At 58.8% G+C, this 23,821-nt stretch overlaps 1 protein-coding gene across 1 annotated transcript; it reads left to right on the top strand.

Moving 5' to 3' along the window:
• Positions 1-382: 382 nt before the first annotated feature.
• NTRK1 (neurotrophic receptor tyrosine kinase 1) lies at positions 383-18,730 on the top strand. Its single transcript, XM_025430795.3, has 17 exons — positions 383-594; positions 3,511-3,585; positions 4,017-4,088; positions 5,612-5,680; positions 6,404-6,549; positions 6,819-6,961; positions 9,204-9,336; positions 10,716-11,042; positions 11,417-11,434; positions 11,614-11,669; positions 11,943-12,045; positions 12,471-12,617; positions 12,905-13,035; positions 13,208-13,380; positions 16,332-16,572; positions 16,932-17,090; positions 18,342-18,730. The coding sequence occupies exons 1-17, from the start codon at positions 383-385 to the stop codon at positions 18,525-18,527; spliced, it is 2,391 nt and encodes a 796-aa protein (XP_025286580.1). The 3' UTR covers positions 18,528-18,730.
• The last annotated feature ends 5,091 nt before the right edge of the window (positions 18,731-23,821 follow it).

Raw genomic sequence — 23,821 nt, 5'->3', positions numbered from 1 at the left:
CGGGCTGGCTGGGACGACCCCGACGGTAACCTTGCCCCTGCCCTGTCATCTCCCCGCCCCCTAAGGGCAGCATAGGCTGGGAGAAATAACGGATCAACTTCTCAGCCGCAGTCCCCCGCCCCAGCAAGGACCTCCAAGGCGTTCCTTCTGCGACAGAGGGTTTTGGGGGAGGAGGGGCTCGGGGTCCCCAGAAAGGGGTAGGGGCGGCCTGGGGGCCAGGACCCGAGTGGCGGAGGTGGAGCTGGAGGGGGCAGGGCGGGGCGGGGCGGGTCGCGGACCCCGCCCTTTCCCGGCGGCCGGGTCTTTAACGCGGCGGGCGCACGTGTCTGGGGAGGCCCGGCGGCCGCGGCTGGGAGCGCACGGACGGCTGCCCGCCGGCGCGATGCTGCGAGGCGGACGGCTTGGGCAGCGGGGCGGGCACGGCCGGGCGGCGGGGCCTGGCAGCCTGCTGGCCTGGCTGGTGCTGGCGTCCGCGGGCGCCGCGCCCTGCCCCGATGTCTGCTGCCCCCACGGCCCCTCGGGGCTGCGCTGCACCCGGGCCGGGGCCCTGCAGAGCCTCCACCGCCTGCCAGGCGTTGAGAACCTGACGGAGCTGTGAGTGTCCCGCGGGCGGGTGGGCGGACGGGCGCGGGCGGGCGGAGCCGTGCCCCGAGGGCGCGGACTCTAGTCAGGCTGGCGGGGTCCAGAGGCTGCACCTGGGCCACCTCCGCCCGCCGTGGCTCTCGGCCACCACCGCAATGACTCTCTGGACCGTGCCTAGTGCTCGGTGCAGCTGGGGCAAGGGGCTGTCCGTGGACCAGATCTGAGACAGCCCAGCCATCTGGAAGCAGCCTTCGGGAGATCAGACAGGAGTCCAAGCTCTGCCTCCTGGAGGGGGGGTTGGTTAGCTGCCGAGAACCCCACTGTTTGGCACCCTTACCGCCTTAGCCCCTTAAGGGGGAAGCTGGTCCCTACCCCGTTCCATGCCATGACCTGGCAACACCAACTCTTGCCTCTGGAACTGGGAATTTAATTGGAATAGGTGGGAGGTGGTGAGGAGGCATAGCTTGGTGCCTGCGCTCTCCTCTGCATTTCCACCATTTCTCATCCCCACTATGCTTTGATTTGGATGTAGAAAATGAGACTTCTAGCTTTCCTCACCCCATCTCCTTTTCCACCTTGTCCCCCTATTTGAGGCAGAGAGCCAGGGCTCTTGTTGACAGACTCTCCTCTTTTCAGGGCTCCAAACTAAGAGAAAACTCCAGCATTCTGTAGTACTCTGACATCCTGCAGTAATTGGTTACAAAATACTGGAGTACTTCTTAGCAGCTGGTGAAACCTATGGGAGTGTTCTGTAATAATTGGCCTAGAGGTACTTGAGCATCACATGGTGATGCCTGGAAAATACTTGAGTATTCTATGTAGCTGATGGGGCCAGCAAGACTTTGAGAAGAGGGGAGAAAAATCCCCCTCCTGCCGCCTGGGACTTAGAGGGTGGGCAAGGAACCCTGGCCTCATGCGGTGACGGTGACAGGTTGGAAGGCATCCGAGGTGGGAACCATCACTGTCTGGAAGTTACTTGAGCAGCCTGAGATAATTGGCAGTGAGTTACTCCGGTATCTCGTGGTAATTAACGGGAAGGTCCTCAATCTCTCTCTTTAATGGCCCTAGGGAGACCAGGAAGAGAGGAGATGGCCTTGTCTGGGTCTGGGCCTAGGACTCTGCATGATGGGAGGGGCTGCTACCCCCAGCCCAGTCCTCCCTGTGCCTTCATACCAGGGCCCCAATCCTGAATGTTCTTCATCAGAGCTCTTTTCCCATTCCCTTCCCCAAGTGGGTCCAACCCCAGCGGGGGAGGGGGCGGGGTGGGGGAGTGGACTTGCTGGGCTGGGGACCAGGAGGCATGCAGGGTGGGGAGCCGAGAGGTTCCTCTGGGTGGGGCAGCAGCCTGACCCCCTGCCTCTGCCTGCCCATCCCCTCCTCCTCCCTCACCCGCAGAGCTAACGAGGAGATAATGGACTCAAAAGACAGATTGATGATGAATCCAAACGAATGAGGCAGCTTTGAGTGTGCTGCCTGACAGCTTGCACACAGCCGCCACCCCTCCCTGGGTCCCTATAGCTCTAAACCCTGTGAGCAGGGACCTGCTCTCGGCCCCAGTCACTGGAGATTGCTCTCTAGGCCTCCCAGTGGAGGACCCCCTACCTGGCTCTGCTGCTGGGGCCCAGGCTGGGAAGGGGGAGGGGGAGAGGTCACTGGGACTGTTCCTGGTTCCAGCTAAGGAGAGTGAGAGGAGAGTTCTGAGAACAGGCAGTGAGTCAGGGGCCCCTGGCGAGTGTGATGTGTGCGTGTGTGCGTGTGTAGGGGTACACTGACATGCCATTGCAGGGCACCCGAGTTCCCAGGAACTCCATGGCGTGCCAGATCCAGAAGCTGGGCAGGGCCCAGGGCGTCAGCAGCCTCCATCCCCACGTGTGCATCCTCCTGTCCGGCTCCCTATCTGGCTTTCTCCGGAGCTCTATCCTTATCTCTGTGTCTCTGTCCTTATCCTTATCTGTCTGTTCCCTCACCAGTCTCTCTCTCTGCCAGTCTCTTCTTGCTCATCGTCTCTTTCTCGGAGTCTCTGTTTCACTTTGTCTGTGTTTTCCTGCCCTGCCTCCCCCCTCCCCTGAGCCTTCCCATCACTGCCTTGCCATGTAAGCTAGCCTGTCTGGGCCCCTTCACCCCCAACCCCTTCCCTGGGTGCCCCTCCCAGTGCCCCTCTTCCCCTTCTTGGGTCCCTCCTGGGGCAGCCTCTGAGCCTCTCGCTGTACTGCTGTAGGGTGGAAGGTGGTGGTAAGGATGGCTGCCTGAGAGTAGGGAGGGGCCTGTCTTTCTGAGGTTGTGTGTGAGTGAGCGTGTGTGTGTGTGTGTGTGTGTGTGTGTGTATGTGCCGCAGTGGGGGGCAACCCAGATAGTGACCCTGTGTTTGGGTACACACATCCTTGCATGACCACAGAGTCCCCTCTGTGCTGGGGGGCAGTGGCTCTGGTGAGCCTTGGTTCTCTGTGGCAGTGAGCGTTCCAGTGTGACACCCATCTCTGAGCATGTATAGGGGAGGCCCTGTGTAGAAAAGCAGAACCCCAAGCTGAGAATGGGCTTCTGTGTGTTTATGAATGTGAATCCGTGTGTGCACATGAGAGATATATGTACACCATGTCCATGTGTGACGTGTAAGCATGCTGATGTGCACACCTTGGTCCGTGCACACACAAGTGCGTGTGTGAACATGCAAGAAGAGGTGTATCTCTGCGTGTGTGTTTATGCCTGTGTGTGCATGTGCATGACTGTGTGCACACATGAGACGTGTGAGTGTGGCCGTTTAACGGTGTGAGGATGCATGCCTGCATGCACGTGTGTCACTGTGTATATGTGTATGCACCAGGGTGTGTGTGACTGGGTGCATATGTGTGCATGCACCTGCATGTGTATCGTGAGGCAGGTGGGCGGATGTGGGCCTGGGCCCCTGACTCCCACCCTCTTTCCCCGCAGCTACATCGACAACCAAGAGCATCTGCAGCATCTGGATGCCGTTCACCTAAAGGGCCTGGGGATGCTGAGAGACCTGTGAGGGGGCTGACTGTCAGTGTGTGGGGACAGCACAGGGCCTGGGGGATCAGTGACTCAGGGAGGTTGAGAATGGAGGGGCTGCAGGAAAGCAGAAAGCTCAGGGGTTTTGGGGGCCCAAGGTAGCTGGGGAGGCTGTGGGGGATGGAGGGGGTCCAGGGCTCAGGGCTGGGGGCTTGGGTCTGGTGTGGGCATAGAGGCATGGTCTGGGGTTGTAGGGGAGTAGGGGGTCCAGAGCTCAGGCCTGGGGGCCAGGGTCTGGTGTGGGCAGAGAGGAGGGGTCCAGGGTTGTGGGGGAATGGGGAGTCCAGGGTTGTGGGGGATGGAGGGGGTCCAGGGCTCAGCACTGGGGGCCGGGGTCTGGATGGGCAGAGAGGTGGGGTCCAGAAAGGGGAGCCCTGTGGGCTGACCTGCTGCTGCACCCTCCCCAGCACCATCGTTAAGAGTGGGCTCCGCTCTGTGGCACCTGACGCCTTCCATTTCACTCCTCGGCTCCGTCGCCTGTGAGTGGCTGGGACTGGGCAGAGGGAGTGGGAGGACACCCAGACATGGGTGGCTGCTGGGCTTGGGCCCTACCCCCAACTGAAGGGGTAGGGTCTGAAGACCCCAGCCTGGTCAGGGACATGGCCTCTCCCATTCTCCTGGGGCTTCCCCTCATCTCCTTCAGGGACACTGGTGCTCTCGGCTCCCACCCCCATCAGCGATAGGGTCCTTGCTGCCTCGCCTCCATGCTTCATGCTACAGGGACACGTCTCATGGGCACCTGTCCCAGTTGTTCTTCCTGGAGTCCACACATACACCAGACCATAAGGAGCAAGGGGCAGTAGTGTGCTCCAGGTTCTGGCTGGGACTCCATCTCCCACCCCCTCCCTGGCCCCCGGGATAGCCTGGGAGCTGGGGCATCAGATGTGCCACCAGCTACCCTCCCCGCTCCTGGGAGTCACACGGCCCCTCCACAGATGGTGTACAGGAGAGACCTCCAAAGGAGACACTTTTGGGGTCCCTGGCAGCTCCCTTTTCTGGCCTTCCAAGGCCAGGTCAGCTCCTCCTTCTTACCCCGGCAGGCAGACAGACAGAAGGGTGGTGGGGGCCTGCCATCCATGCTGTTGTGCGGGGTGCTCTGAAGTCTCTGCTGTGTCCAGTGACTTAGCAACAACAAGAAAGGTGATGTTAGTTATGTTACTGACTACACGCTGAGACTTCACTTAAAAATGCATACTCACAATACTTATGTCCATGCATCTTCACAATCAACATGGGGAGAGAGAGTGTCAGCCCTGTTTATAGAGGATTCTAGAATCGCAGAGATGACATTTCTGGACTGAGGTCACACATGTACGTGGCAAGACATGTCCTGCTCTGTCTGGTGCGAGACTGGGCACTCTCTGATACCTGTGTGGTCATGCCGCTCCAGCTCAGCCCCCCACACTGTAGGATAGCTGGGCACAGAGAGGCCCAGGGCAGGCGCCTGAAGGAGAGCCCCCAGGAGTGGCAGCCTGGTGTGGGGTGAGGAGCACAGGGCGCCTAACCGGCTCGCTGTGTGGTCTGAAGCTGGTGCTCTTTCCTTGTCTGCAGCTAGGGGCTGGGGGAACTGGAGTGGGAGAAGGAAGCAGGTGGGTGAGCTGAGGAAGTGCTTGGAGATCCTGGTCACCACCCCCTTTCCTCTGGCCCATCCTGGGCTCTGTTAGCGGAGCACAGATGGAGCCCCTTCCCCCAGCTGGGGCCTCAGCACTTTGCCAGCTGGGGCCAGGGGTGGGGGAGAGGGGAGCAGGCTGTTCCCTGAGACCCCCTCCCTGGGCTCTGGGGAGGGGGCTCATGGGGTTAACCCTTGCTGTCCCAGGGAGGAGAGGGGGACCCCAGGAGCCTAACCTGTCCCAGAGCAGGTGCCTCCTTGGCTGGTTCTAGTTGCCAGGGTAGGGGTGGGGAAGCCAGATGTCAGTGGGCTGTAGCTCCTCCTCCCTCCCTTCCCCTGGGTCAGAGCGATGTCTGTGGCTCAAGGCTGCTGTCTCTATCTCAACTACCACAGGAATCTCTCCTTCAATGCTTTGGAGTCTCTGTCCTGGAAAACCGTCCAGGGCCTCCCCCTGCAGGAGCTGTAAGTGAGGGGCTTCCAGGGGCCAGTGGTGTGTGTGTGTACGCGTGCGCGTGTGTGAACGCACTTGTACCTCTGGGGGAAGTGTGTCACTGTGTCCATGTGGAGCTATGTGTGTGGGGGTGCTCTTTGGGGACTGTGTGTTTGGCTGTGAGCTGAGATGGGGACGCTGCACATGCCCGTGACCCCCATCGAAGAGGCTGCAGGCCCGCTGGAGGGGACGGCTGCCCTAGGGGCAGCCAGGCTGTTGGAGGACAGCTGGCTGGTGGCTGATGCCTCATGTGCTCAGAAAGCTGGGGGCCAGGAGCAGACCCAGGCCCACCTGTCCATGTGGGCACATCTGCCCACATTGCCAGCACCCCTGCATATGGGGCCGATGGGGACAGTGGTGGTCTGTGTGTGCGCAGTTGGCCCCTAAGGCCTCTGGGTCACTCCAAAGATGTGCCCTTCTGTCTTTGCCATCCTGCTCAGAGTCCTCACCTGGCCTGGCTTCCTGAGGAGAACACTGGGGCAAGGGAATCCAAGTAGCCCACAGCTGGCTCCCAGACTTCCTGGATTCTAATTCTTGTCATAACGCCTTGTTCCTGGGCCCCCTCCCTTCACTTCTAGATGTTCCACCCTGCAGCCTGGCTGCATGCCCCTCTTCCATGGTGCTTCACTCTCTGCGGCTTCTCAGGCCCAGCACCTGCCCTGTCTCTGACTCTCTTGTGTCCCCCACACTCACAGGGTCCTGTCGGGGAACCCACTACACTGTTCTTGTGCCCTCCACTGGCTGCTGCGCTGGGAGGAGGAAGGACTGGGTGGAGTGCGTGGACAGAGGCTGCAGTGTCCCGGGCAGGGGCCCCTGGCCCTCTTGTCCAATGCCAGCTGCGGTAGGTGCCAGAGAGGAGGGAGGTGGGCATGAGGGGTGGGGGCAGCTGCCTGCTTTCTGAGAGAGCACCGAGCAGGGCTCTGGGGAGCCAGCCGCCCAGGGACTGGGAAACAGGCATTGGCAAGAGCTGGGGCCTGAAGGCTGAAGGGCGTTTGGTGTGGCCAGTAGGGGCACCAGGGCCCTGGGGTGCTGGAGAGGAAGCCCTGCCCTGGGCTCGGGCTCTGAGACCACTTCCTGCTTTCACACCCCTCTGCCACCCTGGGCGGCCAGGCGTCCCCGTGCTGAAGGTCCAGATGCCCAATGCGTCGGTGGAGGTGGGGGATGATGTGTTGCTGCAGTGCCAGGTGGAGGGGCGGGGCCTGGAGCGGGCCGGCTGGATCCTCCCAGAGGTCGAGGAGTTGGCCACAGTGACGGTAAGAAGCCCCTCACCGCCTGTCCCTGTTCCCCCTCTTCACCTCTCCCTGAAGAGGCTTGGACAGGGCACAGGGGGCAGAGATAGGAAAAGAGACACAGCGTGTAAGAAGCACGGAGAGCTCGGGGGGAGGGGCAGATATAGTTTCCACCCATGGGCTCAGGCCCATTGTGTCCCGCAGGCACACACAGGCCCTCAGGGTGGGCGCCGGCCCAGCGGGGACCCCGGAGCCTGCCTGGGAACACAGGGCTGGCTGCCAGACAGAAAGTCCCTGAACCCACAGGCCATCCCTCCCACCCACCAGCTTTCTAGACAAGGGAACAGGACCAGAGGGAGAGCACACAGTGTTTGTGGTCCTGCATCCAGCTGCCTTCTCAGGGTCCTTCCCATCTCTCTCTGGAGATTCTGGAAGCAGCATCCTCTTGGGTGTATAATGAGCTTATTAGTAAAGAATGTCCAGGTCTGGGTCCAGCTTTCTCAGTAATTAATTTTTGGACTGACTTTTGGAAAAAATCCTTTAATCTGCCTGCACTTTGGTTTTCTTATCTGTCAACTGAGGAGGTGGATGTGATGACCTTTTGATATCCCGCCTGCCTATCAACTGAGGAGGTGGACAGGATGCCCTCTGAAGTCCCGCTGCCCCTGAACACTCTCTGGCTGCTATCTCTGCCACACAGATGTGTCTTTGGGCATCTTCTTGTGCCTTGCTCTTTGTGCTCAGGCTGACAATGGGCAGCCGTGGGTAGCCACAGCTGAGGCCTTGTCGACAAGGTTAGCAGAGGCAGACAAGAGGCCGTGCTCACCCAAAAAGCTGGCCCCACATGGGTTGACATGCAGGGCCAGTGTGCTCAGTTTGGAGGCCCTCTCTTGGGGCAGGAGCCCACCCCCAGAATTGCCGGAAGCCCCTGGAACAATATCATAGGAGGAGGAACCATTGGAGCAGGGGACCGAGACACGGTGGGAGGACCATGAGCCACTGAGTGGTTCCTTCCCTACCACAGCGCAAAGCCACCGAGAGTGAGTGATGGAAAGGGAACAATGCAGAGGCGAGAGGCCAGCAGTGACCGTCTGTGGAGAGACCTCTGCTCAGCTGGTTTGGGAAATTCCAGGGTTTTGCTTTTCTCTTTGAGAGATTTCCGTGTTTGCTACCACTTCTGTTTTCTAGAAACTTCCTATAGAAAAGTCACGCTCAGCTGGGTTCAGTGGAGGGCAGGGGAGGCTGGTCACCCTCAGGAGAGTGGAAGGTGGTGGAGCAGCTCAAAGCCTAGAGTTGATGAGCTGCCCTGCACCCAGAGTGATTTGGTGGGGACAGAACAGCAGAGAGAAGCTTGAGGCAGGGCAGGGCTTCCCCTGGAGGAGGCTGGAAGCTGGAGTTTGCACAAGAGCCTAGAGAGAGGAACTTCCGACTTCCAGTGGAAGCCCAGGGAAGATTCACCTCCTCTGGCCCTGGTTCAAAGGTTTCCACATTTCTGAAATTTCCAGATAAATGATATTTGTGCAGTGCTCCATTGACTTCCATCATTTTATGGAAATAGCTTCCTAAAGTGTCAAAGGATCATTTGTCTACCTCTTTAGCTTACAAAACAAGAAAACTGTGGTTCAGCAAGATTGGGAATTGTCCTAAGGTCACGTAACTGGCACACCGCCAGTTTCTTAGAAGAGAATCTGAACCTGATTCAGTCTTCCAATGATGATTCAAAATCAAGTCAGTTTGCCTGTAGCTTTACCCTCCGTGTTTATCTGCCAAAGGGGGTCAGGATGCTGCTGCCTCATCTGCTATCAGGGCAGCTCCATATTTCTGGTATCCTTTGGGCTGAGACTGATAGAACTGCGTGTAAAACAAGCATGAGCTGGTGGTGAGATCCTAGCTGATTTGTCCAACAAGTTGTGTCTATTTGATACCTGGGATTATTGACATCTACTTAGCTTCTCAGAAGTAGTTCTGGTTCAGGGTATTCTGTGCTTGTTTTGAGGTTACTGGTCATGTTCTAGATTTTTCAGATCATTAAATACGTGTTCTGGGAGATAGTCTGTGAATGAGCCCTAAAGGATAGGGGTGCAATCCCTGCTATATTCTCTCCTCTACCCCTTCCCTCTCCCTCCCCACCCCGTTCCCCTCACTCCTCCTCTCTTTTCCATCTGAAGCCATAGGAGTACCCCAAACATATCAGCTCCACCCCCTTGCCTCCATACCCAAGCCTGCGGTCACTCTTCCTCATTTTCCCTTCTCTTTCCTGACCCAGCAATCTGGGGACCTGCCATCCCTGGGGCTGACCCTGGCCAATGTCACCAGTGACCTCAATAGGAAGAATGTGACGTGCTGGGCGGAGAATGATGTGGGCCGGGCCGAAGTCTCTGTGCAGGTCAACGTCTCCTGTGAGTCCCAGTGACCTCCCCCCACCCTGTACCCCCTTCCTTCTTCCCTGGAAAGAGGCTCTGAGGGTCGGGGTCTGGAGGAAGGGGCTGGGATATGTGTCTGCACAGCTGCTCCCACCCAGCTGTTTCCAGATTCCCATGAAAACCTGATCCTGTGGGGAAGTCCTGGGGGCTCGTCAAGGCCAGAGGGACGGGGATGGATTTCTTTCTGGCCCCCTGCCCAAGTCTTGCTACCTGAGGCCCTCGGCACCAGCTGCCTGGCTGCTCCCGCTGCTCTCTGCTGAGTTACGCGCATGCCTGCCCCTTTGGAGCACTTTTGTTGTCGGTCCAAATTTTGAAAGAAGAAATGCCTCTTCTGAGCTCTTCCTTAGTCTCGCTGCTTAATTTCCCTAGGTCTGCCAAAAAATTACCTTGAATCCTATACGTCACACAATTTTTCTTCTTTAATTGTGAAATATAATGTAGATATGTGCATAAGACATAGACACTTCAAACAGTAATTGTTCTCTGGTTCTTCAGAACACCTTCCCTTCCTCTCCCCATCCCTCTTCTCCGCACCATCCTGACTTTGTGATAATCGTTTCCTTGCTTTTAAAAAGAATTTTACACACGTGAGCTTCCCCTATCAGTATGGCTTCGCTGGTTCTTGTACATCATAGAGAGGGAATCCTACTGCAAGTATTATTATGGGTCTAGTTCTTTGTGTGTGTGTGTTTTAAAGATTTTATTTATTTATTCATGAGAGACACAAGAGAGAGAGAGGCAGAGACACAGGCAGAGGGAGAAGCAGGCTCCATGCAAAGAGCCTGACGTGGGACTTGATCCCGAGTCTCCAGGATCACACCCTGGGCTGAAGGCGGCGCTAAACCGCTGAGCCACCGGGCTGCCCTCTGGGTCTAGTTTCTTTTGAGCAACATTATATTTGTGAGATTCACCTCTGTTGATGGGGGCAGTTGCCCTTCCTTCCCTTCCTGGCTGAGTCAGGTTGGGTCTATTTCAAACCCGTATTCTTTTTCCAGAAGCTTTTAAACTACATACTGTTTGCTTGTTTGATGTTTAGGCCTTCTCCTGAGCTTCTTAAGCTCAATTGCACTTCATTTTTCTGGATCCCTTATCCAAAAGGCGGCACTCCACTTCCCCCGGGGGCTCTCGAAGCCTCTGAATTGTATACACCTGCTGCCTGGTTTATTTAAGATTTACCGTCAACTTTCTTCAAAAGATCCCTCCTTGTGCATTTCTTCAGGCCCGCTGGCCAGTTCCTCTTAGGCCCACCGCCTGATTTCTGGCTCTACCCACCCCACCCCAAGACTTGTCAGGTCCGTTCTGGGTCCCCGCCAGCTGCTCCCTGACGCCTGGCTGTCACCCTCTCTGGTCCGCAGTCCCGGCCAGCGTGCAGCTGCATGAGGCGGTGGAGCTGCATCACTGGTGCATCCCCTTCTCGGTGGATGGGCAGCCGGCGCCCTCTCTGCGCTGGCTCTTCAACGGCTCTGTGCTCAACGAGACCAGCTTCATCTTCACTGAGTTCCTGGAGCCGGTGGCCAACGAGACGGTGCGGCACGGCTGCCTGCGCCTCAACCAGCCCACCCATGTCAACAACGGCAACTACACGCTGTTGGCCGCCAACCCCTCGGGCCGGGCTGCCGCCTTTGTCATGGCCGCCTTCATGGACAACCCTTTCGAGTTCAACCCCGAGGACCCCATCCCCGGTGCGAGGGCCACCCCGACCCCCATGCCTGGTGGCCCCTGGGCACAGCCACAGGTGTCGGGGGAGGCCTGGTCCACTTGCTGCGGTCCTCACCCTACAGGCTTCAGTGCCCAGTCCTGGGCAGAGAGGGGCCCTGAGTTCCTGTGTCGGGCTGTGACCCCGCCCTGCCTTCCCCAAGCCCTGGGAGCCCTGAAGCCCTGGGCTCGGCCACCAACTGGGGGTGCTGAGGAGACAGCTGGGCACGAGGGTGTCCAAGGCCTTCTCCTTGATGAGGCCCAGCCTCCCTCCTGCCCCAGGAAGGGATGAGTGGGGTGGGGGGGACTCACTTCCATCTGCCCCCCCATCTGACTGCTTTCTCCCCTCCTCCCCCTGCAGTCTCCTTCTCGCCAGTGGGTGAGTACCCAGGCTGGGGTGGGGGGGGGGCAGGGTCTGTGTGGTTCCTGAAGCCAAGGCTGGGCAGAGGGCCCAGCTGACCTGACCCTTGAGGGCTCAGCTGGGGTGGGTTGGGGGGAGCTGCCGCAGGAGACACCCCATGTGCCAAGACCCACTCTCCATGCCCTGTGTCTCCACAGACACTAACAGCACGTCTGGAGACCCAGTGGAGAAGAAGGACGAAACCCCTTTTGGGGTGAGCATGAGAAGGGGAAGCTGGTCTCAGACTTGGACTTGGGATTGGGAGGCTGGGCTAGCGGCTTGCCCACATGTGGTTTCTGGTGAGAGCGTGACGATTCGGACCATGTGGCCTGAGCCACCCCCACAGCCAGGGTCTGGGGTGCCAGGGCAGGAGGAGGCAGGTCTTGGGTGGGGAGCATGCAAGATGGAGAGTCGTTGCTGCTGTGGGGGTGCTCGGAGGGTGCAGGAGAAGCTCCAGGTCTGCCCCCCACCCCCCAACCCCTGCCAGGTCTCCGTGGCTGTGGGCCTGGCTGTCTTTGCCTGCCTCTTCCTTTCTACACTCTTCCTTGCACTCAATAAGTGTGGACGGAGGAACAAATTTGGGGGCAACCGTGAGTAGGAGTGCTGCTGCATCGGGTTGTCTGCCAGTCTGTCCATCAGTCTGTCCTGCTGCCTGTGTTTCCTGTGGGTTCTCCCCGGCTCTGTCTTCCACATGGGGGTGCCTACACCCGGCTGGGTTATGAGGGCCGGGCCCCCGGCTTGTGGGTATGAGCGTGTATGTTGGGGCCCGGGCTGGGGGAGGGTCAGGCAGCAGCTGCTCATTGGTGGCTAGATGGCAAACACTAAGTGGATCTGGGAGGTCTGAGCTCTCCAAGGGTGGGGGGGTCCATGGTGGCCCCCAGGGCCTGGGGCTGCACAGGAGCCATAGGGGCCATAGTGCCCTGCCTTCCCCTGCTGGCTGCCTGCCTCCTCTGTTCCTCCCCTCCCCTGGGACCCTGCGTTGTGATCACTCTGAATGGCTGTGTCTCTCCCCCAGGCGCAGTGGTGCTGGCTCCAGAGGACGGACTGGCCATGTCTCTGCATTTCATGACATTAGGTGGCAGTTCCTTGTCCCCCACTGAGGGCAAAGGCTCTGGGCTCCAAGGTCACATCATCGAGAACCCACAATACTTCAGTGATGCCTGTGAGGAACTGTCCTGGGTCAAGGGTGGGGGTGAGCCCCGGGGGTGTGTAGAAGCCCCTGTATCATCTCTGTCCACCCCAGGCCTGAGAAAGCCTTCCCTCCCTTCCCCACTCCTTACCCGTCTACACCACAGCATGGGGCTTGGGGATGCACGAAGGCTCAGTTTCAGTCCCCAGGCACCCCCTTGGCTGGCACCCAAGCCTACTAGCTAGTCCTGGCTTGGCCCCACCCCCTCCTTCCCAAGCCAGGATGGGGGCTCTGGTCTGATCCTGCATGCCTCTCGGCAGGTGTTCATCACATCAAGCGCCAGGACATTGTGCTCAAATGGGAGCTGGGCGAAGGCGCCTTTGGGAAGGTCTTCCTTGCTGAGTGCCACAACCTGCTGCCCGAGCAGGACAAGATGCTAGTGGCTGTCAAGGTAAGACCTGGTCCATGAAGTACTGCTGGCCAGGGTCCCACCTCCCGGAGCGCCATCATTCCAGGACTGTGTGCTCAGGCTTGGGGGTGGAATGTGGGGTCTGGCCATCTTGGGTGTGGGGAGGAGGGGGTGGGCCGAACTCAGTCTGTCCTGCCCACCCCCTGCCATCCAGGCGCTGAAGGAGGTGTCTGAGAGCGCCAGGCAGGACTTCCAGCGGGAGGCCCAGCTGCTCACCATGCTGCAGCACCAGCACATCGTGCGCTTCTTTGGGGTCTGCACCGAGGGCCGCCCACTGCTCATGGTCTTTGAGTACATGCGACACGGTGACCTCAACCGCTTCCTTCGGTATGACTGCCTGGCCCCGCATTGGCCTCTGGCTCTGAGCTCCCTTGCCTCTTCCCTGCAAGCATATCCCTGATCATCCGTCAAACCAAGAGGGGGTTTCATCCTGTCCCCGAGGTGTGAATGTGCAAAGGACAGAGTGGCGGTGGTCAGGGGATGGCACTAGCAGAAATCAGGAACTGTGCTCTGGGACAGTGGCTTTGCAGGGAGTGTCTTTGCGTTTGCGGGTGGCACGCAGAAGCCAGGCCTGTGGGGGTTGACAGCTTAGAGAGGTGTGGCAACAGTAACACGTGTTCCAGGCACTCTTCTCATGCCCTCACTTCTACCTGTGTCAGCCTGTGCTTGGACACATTTATCTGTATAATAGTGTAAATAGATATGTATTCTTCATAGTTTCAAGCATGTCTGGCAATTTTTACTTGAAGAAAGTCACTAAAAATTCATTTCTTTTGCTTTGGACAGAACAATGCTGATGTGTTTACTAGTTTGTGCCAATTATTTTATTTTATTTTTAAAATATTTTATGTATTTATTTATTCATGAGAGATGCAGAGACATAGGCAGAGGGAGAAGCAGGCTCCCTGTGGGGAACCCGATGCAGGACTCAATCCCAGGACCCTGGGCTCATGACCTGAGCCAAACACAGATGCTCAACCACTGAGCCACCCAGGTGGCCCTGTTCAGATAATTTTAATAGTGTCAAGAAATGTGCCCGTTTCACAGAAGAGACTTAAGTGGCTTGCCCAGGGGCACACAGGTAATAAATGGCCCAGGGTGGAGTATGGTCTCCTCTCAACCCCTGACTGCAATCGTCACAGGTTCCCTTTGTTGAGTCCTTCTTGGGTGAGAATCCCCGCCTTCCCCAGGATGGGACAGTATGAGATGTGAGGCAGGCAGGGGGAGGGCCAGGCTTACACTTAGCTGTGAGCTCCTAGCTGAGCCAAGTAGCCTATCTCTCTGGCCTCAGTTTTCCTGCCAGAAGAGGTTCAGTGGGGGACTGTGGTTCTGGATGAGAAAGTGCTGTGTGACTGTCCAGTTCATGTCCAGATGTGGTCTCCAAACACCCCTTTGGGAGTGAAGGGTCACTCACACAGGCTGCAGAATTCAGTTGGGGGAGACCTTAAGAGGTCTGTGGAGGGGGAGGAGAAGCCAGTGGCAGTGGGGAGCAGGAGGCAGGTGATGGGAGACGCCACGATGAGCGTGGAGCCATTGGGCTCAGTAGACTGGAGTCAACAGGAAGCCAGACAGGAGGCCCTTCCCTTGCTCACCAGACACTGCATCGGCTCAGTGCTGAGTGCCTGGGATGCAGGCCAGGGACATGCCACCATCTGGGGCCCAGGATGTGGGAGAAGTGGCTCTCAATACTGGATAGAATACAGGGACCCAAAGGAGGGAATCATGAAGGCTCCTGGATGAGTCTGGAAGGTATTCCCTAGGAAGCCTATCTGTTCCTTCTCACCCCAGGGCCTTTGCACTTACAGTTCCCTCTGCCTGGTACATCAGGTCTCTCTCCCAGCCACTTCACCTACCTCTCTGTTTCTGATGCTTTTATTTTTTTTTTAAGATTTTATTTATTTATTCATGGGGGTGCGGGGCGAGAAGCAGGCTCCATGCAGGGAGCCTGACGTGGGACTCAATCCCGGGTCTCCAGGATCATGCCCTGGGCTGGAGGCAGGCGCCAAACCACTGAGCCACCCAGGCTGCCCATCTCTGATGCTTTTAAATGGCTTATTCACCCCTTTTCTTCAGGGTTTGAGTCTCAGTTTATTTTTTTAAGATTTTGTTTATTTATTTGGGAGAGAGAGAGCACAAGTTGGGGGAGCAGCAGAGGGAGAGGGAGAAACAGGCTCTCCACGGAGCAGGGAGCCTGATGTGGAGCTTGATCCCAGGACCCTGGATCCTCAGGATGACCTGAGCTGAAGGCAAACAGATGCTTAACAGACTGAGCCACCCAGGCGCCCCCTTTTTTTCTTTTCTTTTTCTTTTTTAATATTTTATTTATTTATTCATGAGAGACACACAGAGAGAGAGGCAGAGACATATGCAGGAGAAGCAGGCTCCCTGCAGGAAGCCCGATGTAGCACTGGATCCTGGAACTCTGGGATCAGGCCCTGAGCCAAAGGCAGATAGTCAACCACTGAGGCACCCAGGCGTCCCTTGAATCTCAGTTTAAATGTCTCTTCCTCCAGGAAGTCTCCTCTGACTTCTTTCATCCCTAGCCTGAGTGCCCATCAGGTGCCCCTGTTTATCTGTATCCCATTCTCTACTGTAGCTCCGGTGCTTGGCACACCGGAGGTGTTTAGGAAGCCTCTGCCATAAAGGAAGAAATAAAGAGATGAGAAAGTTGGCCTGTGGGAAGGGGCAGTACCCACAAAGCCACTGGCTCGGGCTAGAGTCAGAAGACGGAATATCTGGGGAATGGAGCTGGGTGATCAAGGAATGATCTGAAGTGGTGGCAGTGGGAGGTGGCAGGCATCCTGGAAACTTGAAAAGAAGAAGGATCCCATGGGAGGCTGAACATTGAGGGTGAAGGGGAGAGAGACAGGAGGACCCCCAGGCTTCAGGTTCGGAGCCTGGGTGGGAAGCTTTCCTTCATGGAGGCAGGGGCAGACTTAGGGGAAGCTAAGCATCTGGAGGACAGAGTGGGAGGTATCCATGGGCAAGAGAGGCAGGGGCCAGTGGGAACCCGGATGCTGGGCTCAGAGTTCAAGGAGGTGACCTGGGGGGCTGGGGGGATGTGGGAAGTGGGGGAAGTGGGGGCAGTGGGGGAGGCTCCTGAGGTGGCCCACCTGGCGGCCCCCCTCCCAGGCCCTGCAGACTCGTCTTCCTGTTCCTTCCCTCCTCCCTTCTCTGGAGTCCCCCACTGCCTTCCACCCCAGCTCCCCAGGATCTGGGTCTTCAGCCTCTTGAGGGCTCCCTCCCCAGCCCACCCTCTCTCCCTCACTCTTTGGCAGGTCCCACGGGCCCGACGCCAAGTTGCTGGCTGGCGGGGAGGACGTGGCTCCAGGCCCCTTGGGCCTGGGGCAGCTGCTGGCCGTTGCTAGCCAGGTCGCTGCGGGGATGGTGTACCTGGCAGGTCTGCACTTCGTGCATCGGGACCTGGCCACGCGCAACTGTCTGGTGGGCCAGGGACTGGTGGTCAAGATCGGGGACTTCGGCATGAGCAGGGACATCTACAGCACGGACTATTACCGCGTAAGGGTCCTTGGGCCCAGCCCGGAGGCCCCTCCCGGCACTGCAGGCCCCCCACCCCCGCCCAGCCTCGCAGCCCCTCCCCCTGCACTGCCGACCCCACCCCCTGCGCGCCCTCCTCTTCCTGGGCGGCGTGGGGGCGCGGGCTGTCTGGCTCTGGGCTCCCCGCCCCTTACCTCCCGGCCCGCCTTCTCCGCTCTCGGGGCGCACAGGGACTGCACCGTCGGTTTTTCCCTCTTAGCGCCGGCCCCAGAGCCCCTTCCATTCATCTTTAATGACGGGGCGGGGGCGCGGGACCAGGTGCGCGGTCCCCCTTTCCCCCACCCCCCGCCCCCGCAGTGACGCGCCCCGCCCGCCCGCAGGTGGGGGGCCGCACGATGCTGCCCATCCGCTGGATGCCGCCCGAGAGCATCCTCTACCGCAAGTTCACCACGGAGAGTGACGTGTGGAGCTTCGGGGTGGTGCTCTGGGAGATCTTCACCTACGGCAAGCAGCCCTGGTACCAGCTGTCCAACACCGAGGTCAGCCCGCCCGCCGCCCCGGCCCTGCCCCGGCCCTGCCCCGGCCCTGCCTCAGCCGGTGCCGCGACCGACCGCGGGGCCTGCCTCCGCACCCCCCACCCCGGCTCCTTGCACTCTTCCCCTCTTCCCTCTTGGATTCTCGCCTCCACTCACCCGCCCAGCCCAGGCCCAGCTGGCTCCTGGGGGAGACTCAAAGAAAGCACTTTCCGGATGGAGCCCAGACTCCGTCCTTAGCTGCATTGTATAGGCGCAGTAGGCACCGTCAGGGTGGAGGGACAGGCATGGGGACAGGGGCTGCTCCGGAGGGCCTGACACTGCAGCAGGAAGGTTGGAGGTCAGACTGCAGGAAGGACAGGCCCGCCCCTCCCTCCGCATGGCGCTGGCCGCCACAGCAGGCCCCAGGTGCTCTGGCTCCCCAGCAGCTCCCCCACCCCCTCCTTGGCTCCCAGCTGTCAGTTTCCATTTCTCCTCCTAATGCAGTTTGCTCCCTGGAGGCGGCTGGGGTGGGGGAGAGGGTTATAGATTTTAATTTTCTCAAGCACTGAGAGAAGGAATGGAATTAGTGCTACCCATAACCCAAGTCCTCTAATGGGGAGGGAGGGAAGAAGGGGGGAGAGGCTCCAGGCCCCCTCACCCAGCTCCCCGCCACATCTCTCCTTCCTTGGATCCCTTGGCTGCTCTAACAGCCCTTCCTGGAGTCTAACTTGGATCTTTCCTGCTGCAGTTTCTTTTCAGAGGAGCTAGGTCTCCACAGAATGGTACCTGCAGAAGACAAAGGGAAGGGGGGTTGCCCTCTACCTTAGACGATGGCAAGCTAGTGGTTTTCAAGGCCTTGCTGCAATCCTACCTTCCTTTTGCCCTCTGGAACAAGGAGGTGGAGGACCCCTCCCTTCCCCCATTCAGCCCTCAGCACTGGCTGATGGATTTGGCAAATGCCAGGGCCCTTCCCCTCCCTCAAACCACCTAGCAAGTCTTCTGAGGGTCTGATTCCAGCCTTTCTGGAAGCAATCCTATCCCCCCCAACCCAGCCTTCCCAGAGTCTACCTGGCCCTGATGTTTCCCACTGCTCCATGTTGAGGTGGGAAGGAATCTTGGGGTTTGCGGCTTCCTTTTAGACTATTAGTAACTAAGAGCCCCAGACATCCATGGGGCCTGCCTGGAGAGCCTCAGGGAGGCTGGGGTGCTGCTGCCTGCCTCACCCCCCTGCTCCAGCGCAATGTGCCCTCTTCTCTCTCCCTCGGGTGGCCCCAGGCGATTGAGTGCATCACGCAGGGCCGAGAGCTGGAGCGGCCCCGGGCCTGCCCACCGGAGGTCTACGCCATTATGCGGGGCTGCTGGCAGCGGGAGCCCCAACAACGCCACAGCATCAAGGATGTGCACGCCCGGCTGCAAGCCCTGGCCCAGGCACCTCCGGTCTACTTGGATGTCCTGGGCTAGGGGGCCAGCCCTGGGGGCTGTGCCGCCCAAACACTGGGGCCTGCCCTGCATAACCCCGGGAACTCCCAGCAGCCCCAGGGTGATCTCAAAGCATCTAACTCACCCTCAGCATGCCGGAGGGGACAAGTGGGGTCTGGGAGTGGAGGATGTTCCTGCCTCGCTAGATGGGGTCCTGTCATAGCAATTATATTTATTATCCCTTGGCCGTGTGTTTCTTGCCAATTTTTGGGATGATGTCACTGTGGGAGAGGGGCGTTGAGACTCAGGTAGGGGGATGACCCTCCCCTGTCTCCGGGGCTGGTGGCCCCTGTTCACCTGGGGGAGGGGCGGCCTCTGGCAGGCTTCCCAGAATTTCAGACCCCAATTGGCTGTCTCTACACCTCATGCTCAGGAAGGCTGTTGCTGTAGTGGGAGGAACAGAAGTCAGCTGTCACAGTGGACAGGATGGAAGCATTGGTGGGGAGCGTCCCTTGTGTTCCTGGCCGAGCAGGAACAGAGCCGAGCAGACACGTGGTAGAACAAATGGATGAGAGAGGGAGGTGTGCATGTGTGCATGCATGTCTGTCTGTGTGTACGTGTGGCAGGGACAGGGAAGGAGCAAGGTAAAGGAACCGTGAGGGAGGCAGTACCCTGTGTTCCTCCCCTCTGTCACTCCTGCTCTGAGTGCTTTGAGATCTGCGCTAGGAGGCCAGGGCCCCAGGCAAGGTGGCTATTTCCTGAGGAAGGAACCATCTCCCTGTCCTGTTCCGCCCACGGAAGAGGTGAGCTCTCCTTCCCCTCTGCCCCCTGGAACACCACTGGCCTTATGGAGTGGCCCCAGGCTTCCATGGGCTCCAAGGCTGGCTGAGGTCCTCCCAACCCTCCCCCATCTTCCTCACGTGGAGCACCCCCCCAGAGAAGCAGCCCCCCCACTCCAGCCCCATCACTTCCAATCACCTGCTCAGCTCCCGCAATAACCCACGCTCTCCATGGCTCCTCAGGGCTAATGTCATGGCTGTCTCATGTCCCTGGGTGCCTGGCTCAGTGATTCAATCTGGGTCTTATCACCCCTAGGCCTAGCCCGGTGGTGTCTGCCTCTTGTCCAGACTGCTTAGTGCTAATGGAGCTCTGACCCAGGGCTGCAGGCTGATTGATGAGGTGGGGGGTCTGGTCCCCAAGGGCCAAGTTCACAGGCCCTCCTCTTCTGCACCACTCAGTGAGGGAGTCTTGCAGCAGGTGGAGTAAGGGGGAGGGGGTGGTAATGTGGGGGGAGAGACAGGGTCAGGGACCAGATCCCACAGGTGGGCCAGGCACAGATGCGAAGAGAGAGACAATGCAGAGACACGGCAGGACCTATAGACGTGGAGACAGCCAGAAAGGCTGTCCAGGGGGTGTGGGGACAGAGGAGAGAGACAGAGACAACCCAAAGAGACAGACGGACATTGATGGACAGACAGGGGACAGATGAGCAGCTGAATCAGAGAATGTTCTGGAAAACACCATGGGAGCCAGGGGCGGGGGCACTTTCTCTCTCATCTGCACTCCCATTCCCCCCTCCTCTAGAGCCCCTCCTCAGGGCTGGGGGGCGGGTAGAGGCAGAGGAGACCTTCACCAAGCAGGATTTGGGCTATTATTGAAGCAGAGAGGATAGAGGTTGGCATAGAAGGGACCTGCCAGAGCAAGAGGACCTTTCCAAGGTCAAGAGCATCAGGACATCAGAAACTCTAAAAACTACAGTCAGAGGTATTGCTGGAAAAGCTGGGCAGGTAAGGTAAGAGGTCCTGGGAGCAAGGTGAGGACAGGGAGGTGGATATTTTGCAAGAGTGTGGGAGAGGGAACCGGACAGCTTTCATCCAACTGGGAACCAGAGCTGAAACCGATCACTCAGACCCCTCTAGGCAGCCTGAGCCTGGGGCCCGGTCCTGGCTGGCGAGGAGGGGGCTCATTTGTACCCATATGGCCAGTTTCATGGCCTGAGAGCCCCCCACTCGTATGCAGATGCGTCCACCTCCGAGACACACGTGTGCGATTGTGCATACACACCCCCCTCCCCTGCCCTAGCTGTCAGGTTCCTCTGTCATTAATGGTGCCCCCTCCCCTCAGTGAGCACATGCCCCTCCCTGGTAATTACCTCCTGGCTGTGCCAAGTCCATTAGCTGCTGCCCCCCCCCCCCCAGCACCAGGGGCTAAGCACCAGCTGAGAGCTTGCCTACAGGGGGATCAATGGAATGGGACCCTGAGGACCCCACGGGGAGCTGGGACAGGGACAGTGAGACTGTCCTAGGCTGTGGGGATCAGACATCTGGGTCCCCTAGACCTACTGTAAGCCCCTCTCTCTACCCCTCCTTCTTGGGAAAATCTGTCTGGCGTGGAAGGCAGAGGCTCAGGCGTAGTGGTGGGCTCTGCAAGCACACCCGGCATTGGAGAGAACGTCCAGAACTCTCCTCTTAAGGGGGTTGTTGCCAGCTCCTTCCTTCCCAACTCTGCAGAGAGGGAATCAGTGGTACAGGAGCCAGTGGGGCTCCCCCAGGGCCACCCCAGTCAGGGACCAGGGACGGGCTCTCTAAAGAACCCAGGGGTCGGGCAGCCCTGGTGGCGCAGCAGTTTGGCGCCGCCTGCAGCCTGGGGTGTGTGATCCTGGAGACCTGGGGTCGAGTCGGGCTCCCTGCATAGAGCCTGCTTCTCCCTCTGTCTGTGTCTCTGCCCCTCTCTCTCTGTGCCTATGAATAAATAAATAAATCTTAAAAAAAAAAAAAAGAACCCAGGGGTCCAAGCCATCGGACCCCCCTCCGCATTTGTAAGCAGCCTCTGCCTCCTTCCTGCACTGCTGCTCCCTCGGGAGCTGGGTTCCCGACAGGAGACAGGGCAGAGGGGCATCTGTCCAGGTTTCCAGGAACAGCATGGGCAGAGGGCTGGGGCAGCCAGGGGGTGGAGGACGTCCTGACTGTGTCTCTGTGAACCCCCGAGTTAAGGGAGACCTCAGAGAGGATCCCAGGCTCTGCAGGCCTGGGCTCTCTGTGTGGCAGCTTGTCTTGCCAAATTCCTATAATCTATTTTTTTAAAAGATTTATTTATACATTGAAAGAGAGAGAGAGAGAGAGAGGGAGAAGTAGACTCCATGTGAGAGCATGACGTGGGACTCGATCCCGGGTCTCCAGGATCACACCCCTGGGCTGCAGGCAGCGCTAAACGGCTGCACCACTGGGACTGCCCTCTTGCCAAATTCCTAAAGTGGCCTTGGACGGGCTGCCCAGGGAGGGAGGGGGGGGCGACAGTCTCTGGAGGAGCCAGGACCCAGGAATCCCGACTTTTCAGCCAGGCTGAACCCCCAGGCCATGCAGCCCCCCAGCAGCTCCAAGCCTCACCATTTGTGCACCTCAGGCTCTGCAGCCATGGGGAGAGAAGGATCCAGAGCCAGGGAAGACAGGGACAGGACAGCCATGGCTGCAGGAGGAGCCCACAGGAGCCGAGTGGGAGGAGCCCCCCAGAGCAGAGCAGGGAAACGCTGTGCTCTGTGCACGCATCCTGCATCCTGCATCTCCTCCTGCATCTCCTCGGGTGGGAAGAGGCAGGGCCTGGGCTGCTGGGCAGGCCGCAAGCCGGGAGCAGCGCTGGGCGGGTGTTGTGCTCTGGGCCCTGGCTCCTCCAGTTGAGCCCTAGACTGAGGCGCTGCAGCCAGTCCCCAGCTAAACTGGGTCCCTTCCTCTTCCACCAGGTCTGGGCTCCCCCGACATTAGGCTTCTAGACTCCGGAGCCCTAGTGGCAGGTTCTGCTGTGTGATGTTGAGCAAGTCACTCCACCTCTCTGTCCCGTGTGCCCTGGTCTACAGAACAGGGGTGACAGCAGCAGTAACCTCCCAGGGCTGTTTGGAGGTTTGAGCAAGTCCTCTGTGTGTGTCCCTCCCAGCAGAGACTGGCCAGAGGTGCCAGTTGGTTCCATTCCTCTCCGTCTCCTCTGACCTGCTCCTTCTCTCCATCCTTTGCATGGTTGCCAGGAGTGAGGTGGACAGGCTGGTAGGAGCCGTGTCCTGCGGGGTCATTGCTCACAGAAGACGAGCTCTTGCTGCCTGGTCCTGACCAGCCGTCTGGCTGCAGCTGTTCCAGAGAGGACTCAGGTGGCTGTGGGGCATGGGAGGTGAGGAAGGGGCTTCTTCCTCCCTCTGAGGTCCCTGGGCTGCCCCAACAGCCCTGGTAGAGGGAGGGAGGGCCAGAGCGACCCCTACTGAGTGACCCCATCAACTTCAACCCTCCGATTTTCCCCAGGGAGACCTCCCTTCCCTGTCTGCCTCCTCCTGGCAGCCCTCAGGGATTAGACATGGACCTTGGCTCACCTGTGGAGTGCTTTGGAGGTCACAAATCCTCACTGATTTGAGTCAGGTCTCCAATGTATCCATCTAGGTGTTAGGAACATGCTTCAGAGGCTTTCTGTGTCTTATCCCCGTGGCATCCCATTCCTGAATGTCAGGAAGTCCCTCTTGCTGTCTAGCCTCTTGCTTCCCACCTGGATCTGAAGGGGTTACTGAGCTCCAGGCCTGCCCACTGCAGGTCCCAGCTGCCCGGGCCTGTGGTCAGAGCTAATGTAGGCAAGAATCTGAGGACAAGAGGGGATAAAGTTATTAGCATCTTCATCTTTGAGGGATATCGATTGTCAGGTCTCCAGGCTCGCTTGGTCTTATAACGGGGCTCACGGGGGTGTTGAGAGGGACTCAGAAAAATCTCATGGAGCCTCCACCCCATATCCTTGAGTGGGAGCTAGGGTGCCTGTGTCTTCCCTGAGAGAAATACGCAGAGACAGGATGTGGGACACAAAGGCTATGAGGAAGCCGGGGCTGGGGGGGCTCCTCCCAACTTCATTCCAGCAGGGCAAGGAGCACACTGGGCAGACTCGGGCTTTGCTTTAGAGTGTGTGTCTGTGCATGTGTGTGTGACACGGGGGTGGGGAGGGAGGAGGAAAGGAGGAGAGAGGGAAGGAGGGGGAGAGAGGGAGGGAGGGGAGAGCTGGAGAAGGGAGGAGAAAGAAGAGGGAGGGGGAGAGAGGGAAGCAGGGGAGAGTGAAGTTGGGCTGGGGACATTCAAGGTGGCAGCTCAGAGGGGGAATACCAGAGGCCCAGGTGCACCTGCTGGAGGTCCCATCATGGGGGCGGAGCCTCCTCCACTCGCTCTGGGATGATCTGGGACACCTCGCTGCCTCCTCCTCTTCCGAGCGAGCAGCACCTCCTGCTCCTGGTAACCCTGATGTTGCTGGTGTGGCCCTGCGTGTGGCGCTGGGTGGTGCCACGTGAGGGAGCGTGTCATCTCCTCACCCCCAGGGTGGCT

The sequence above is a fragment of the Canis lupus genome, chromosome 7, assembly GCF_003254725.2.
Source record: "Canis lupus dingo isolate Sandy chromosome 7, ASM325472v2, whole genome shotgun sequence".
Lineage (NCBI taxonomy): Eukaryota > Metazoa > Chordata > Mammalia > Carnivora > Canidae > Canis > Canis lupus.
The sequence above is the reverse complement of the archived record's forward strand: the minus strand, read 5'-3'. Positions and strand labels throughout refer to the sequence as shown.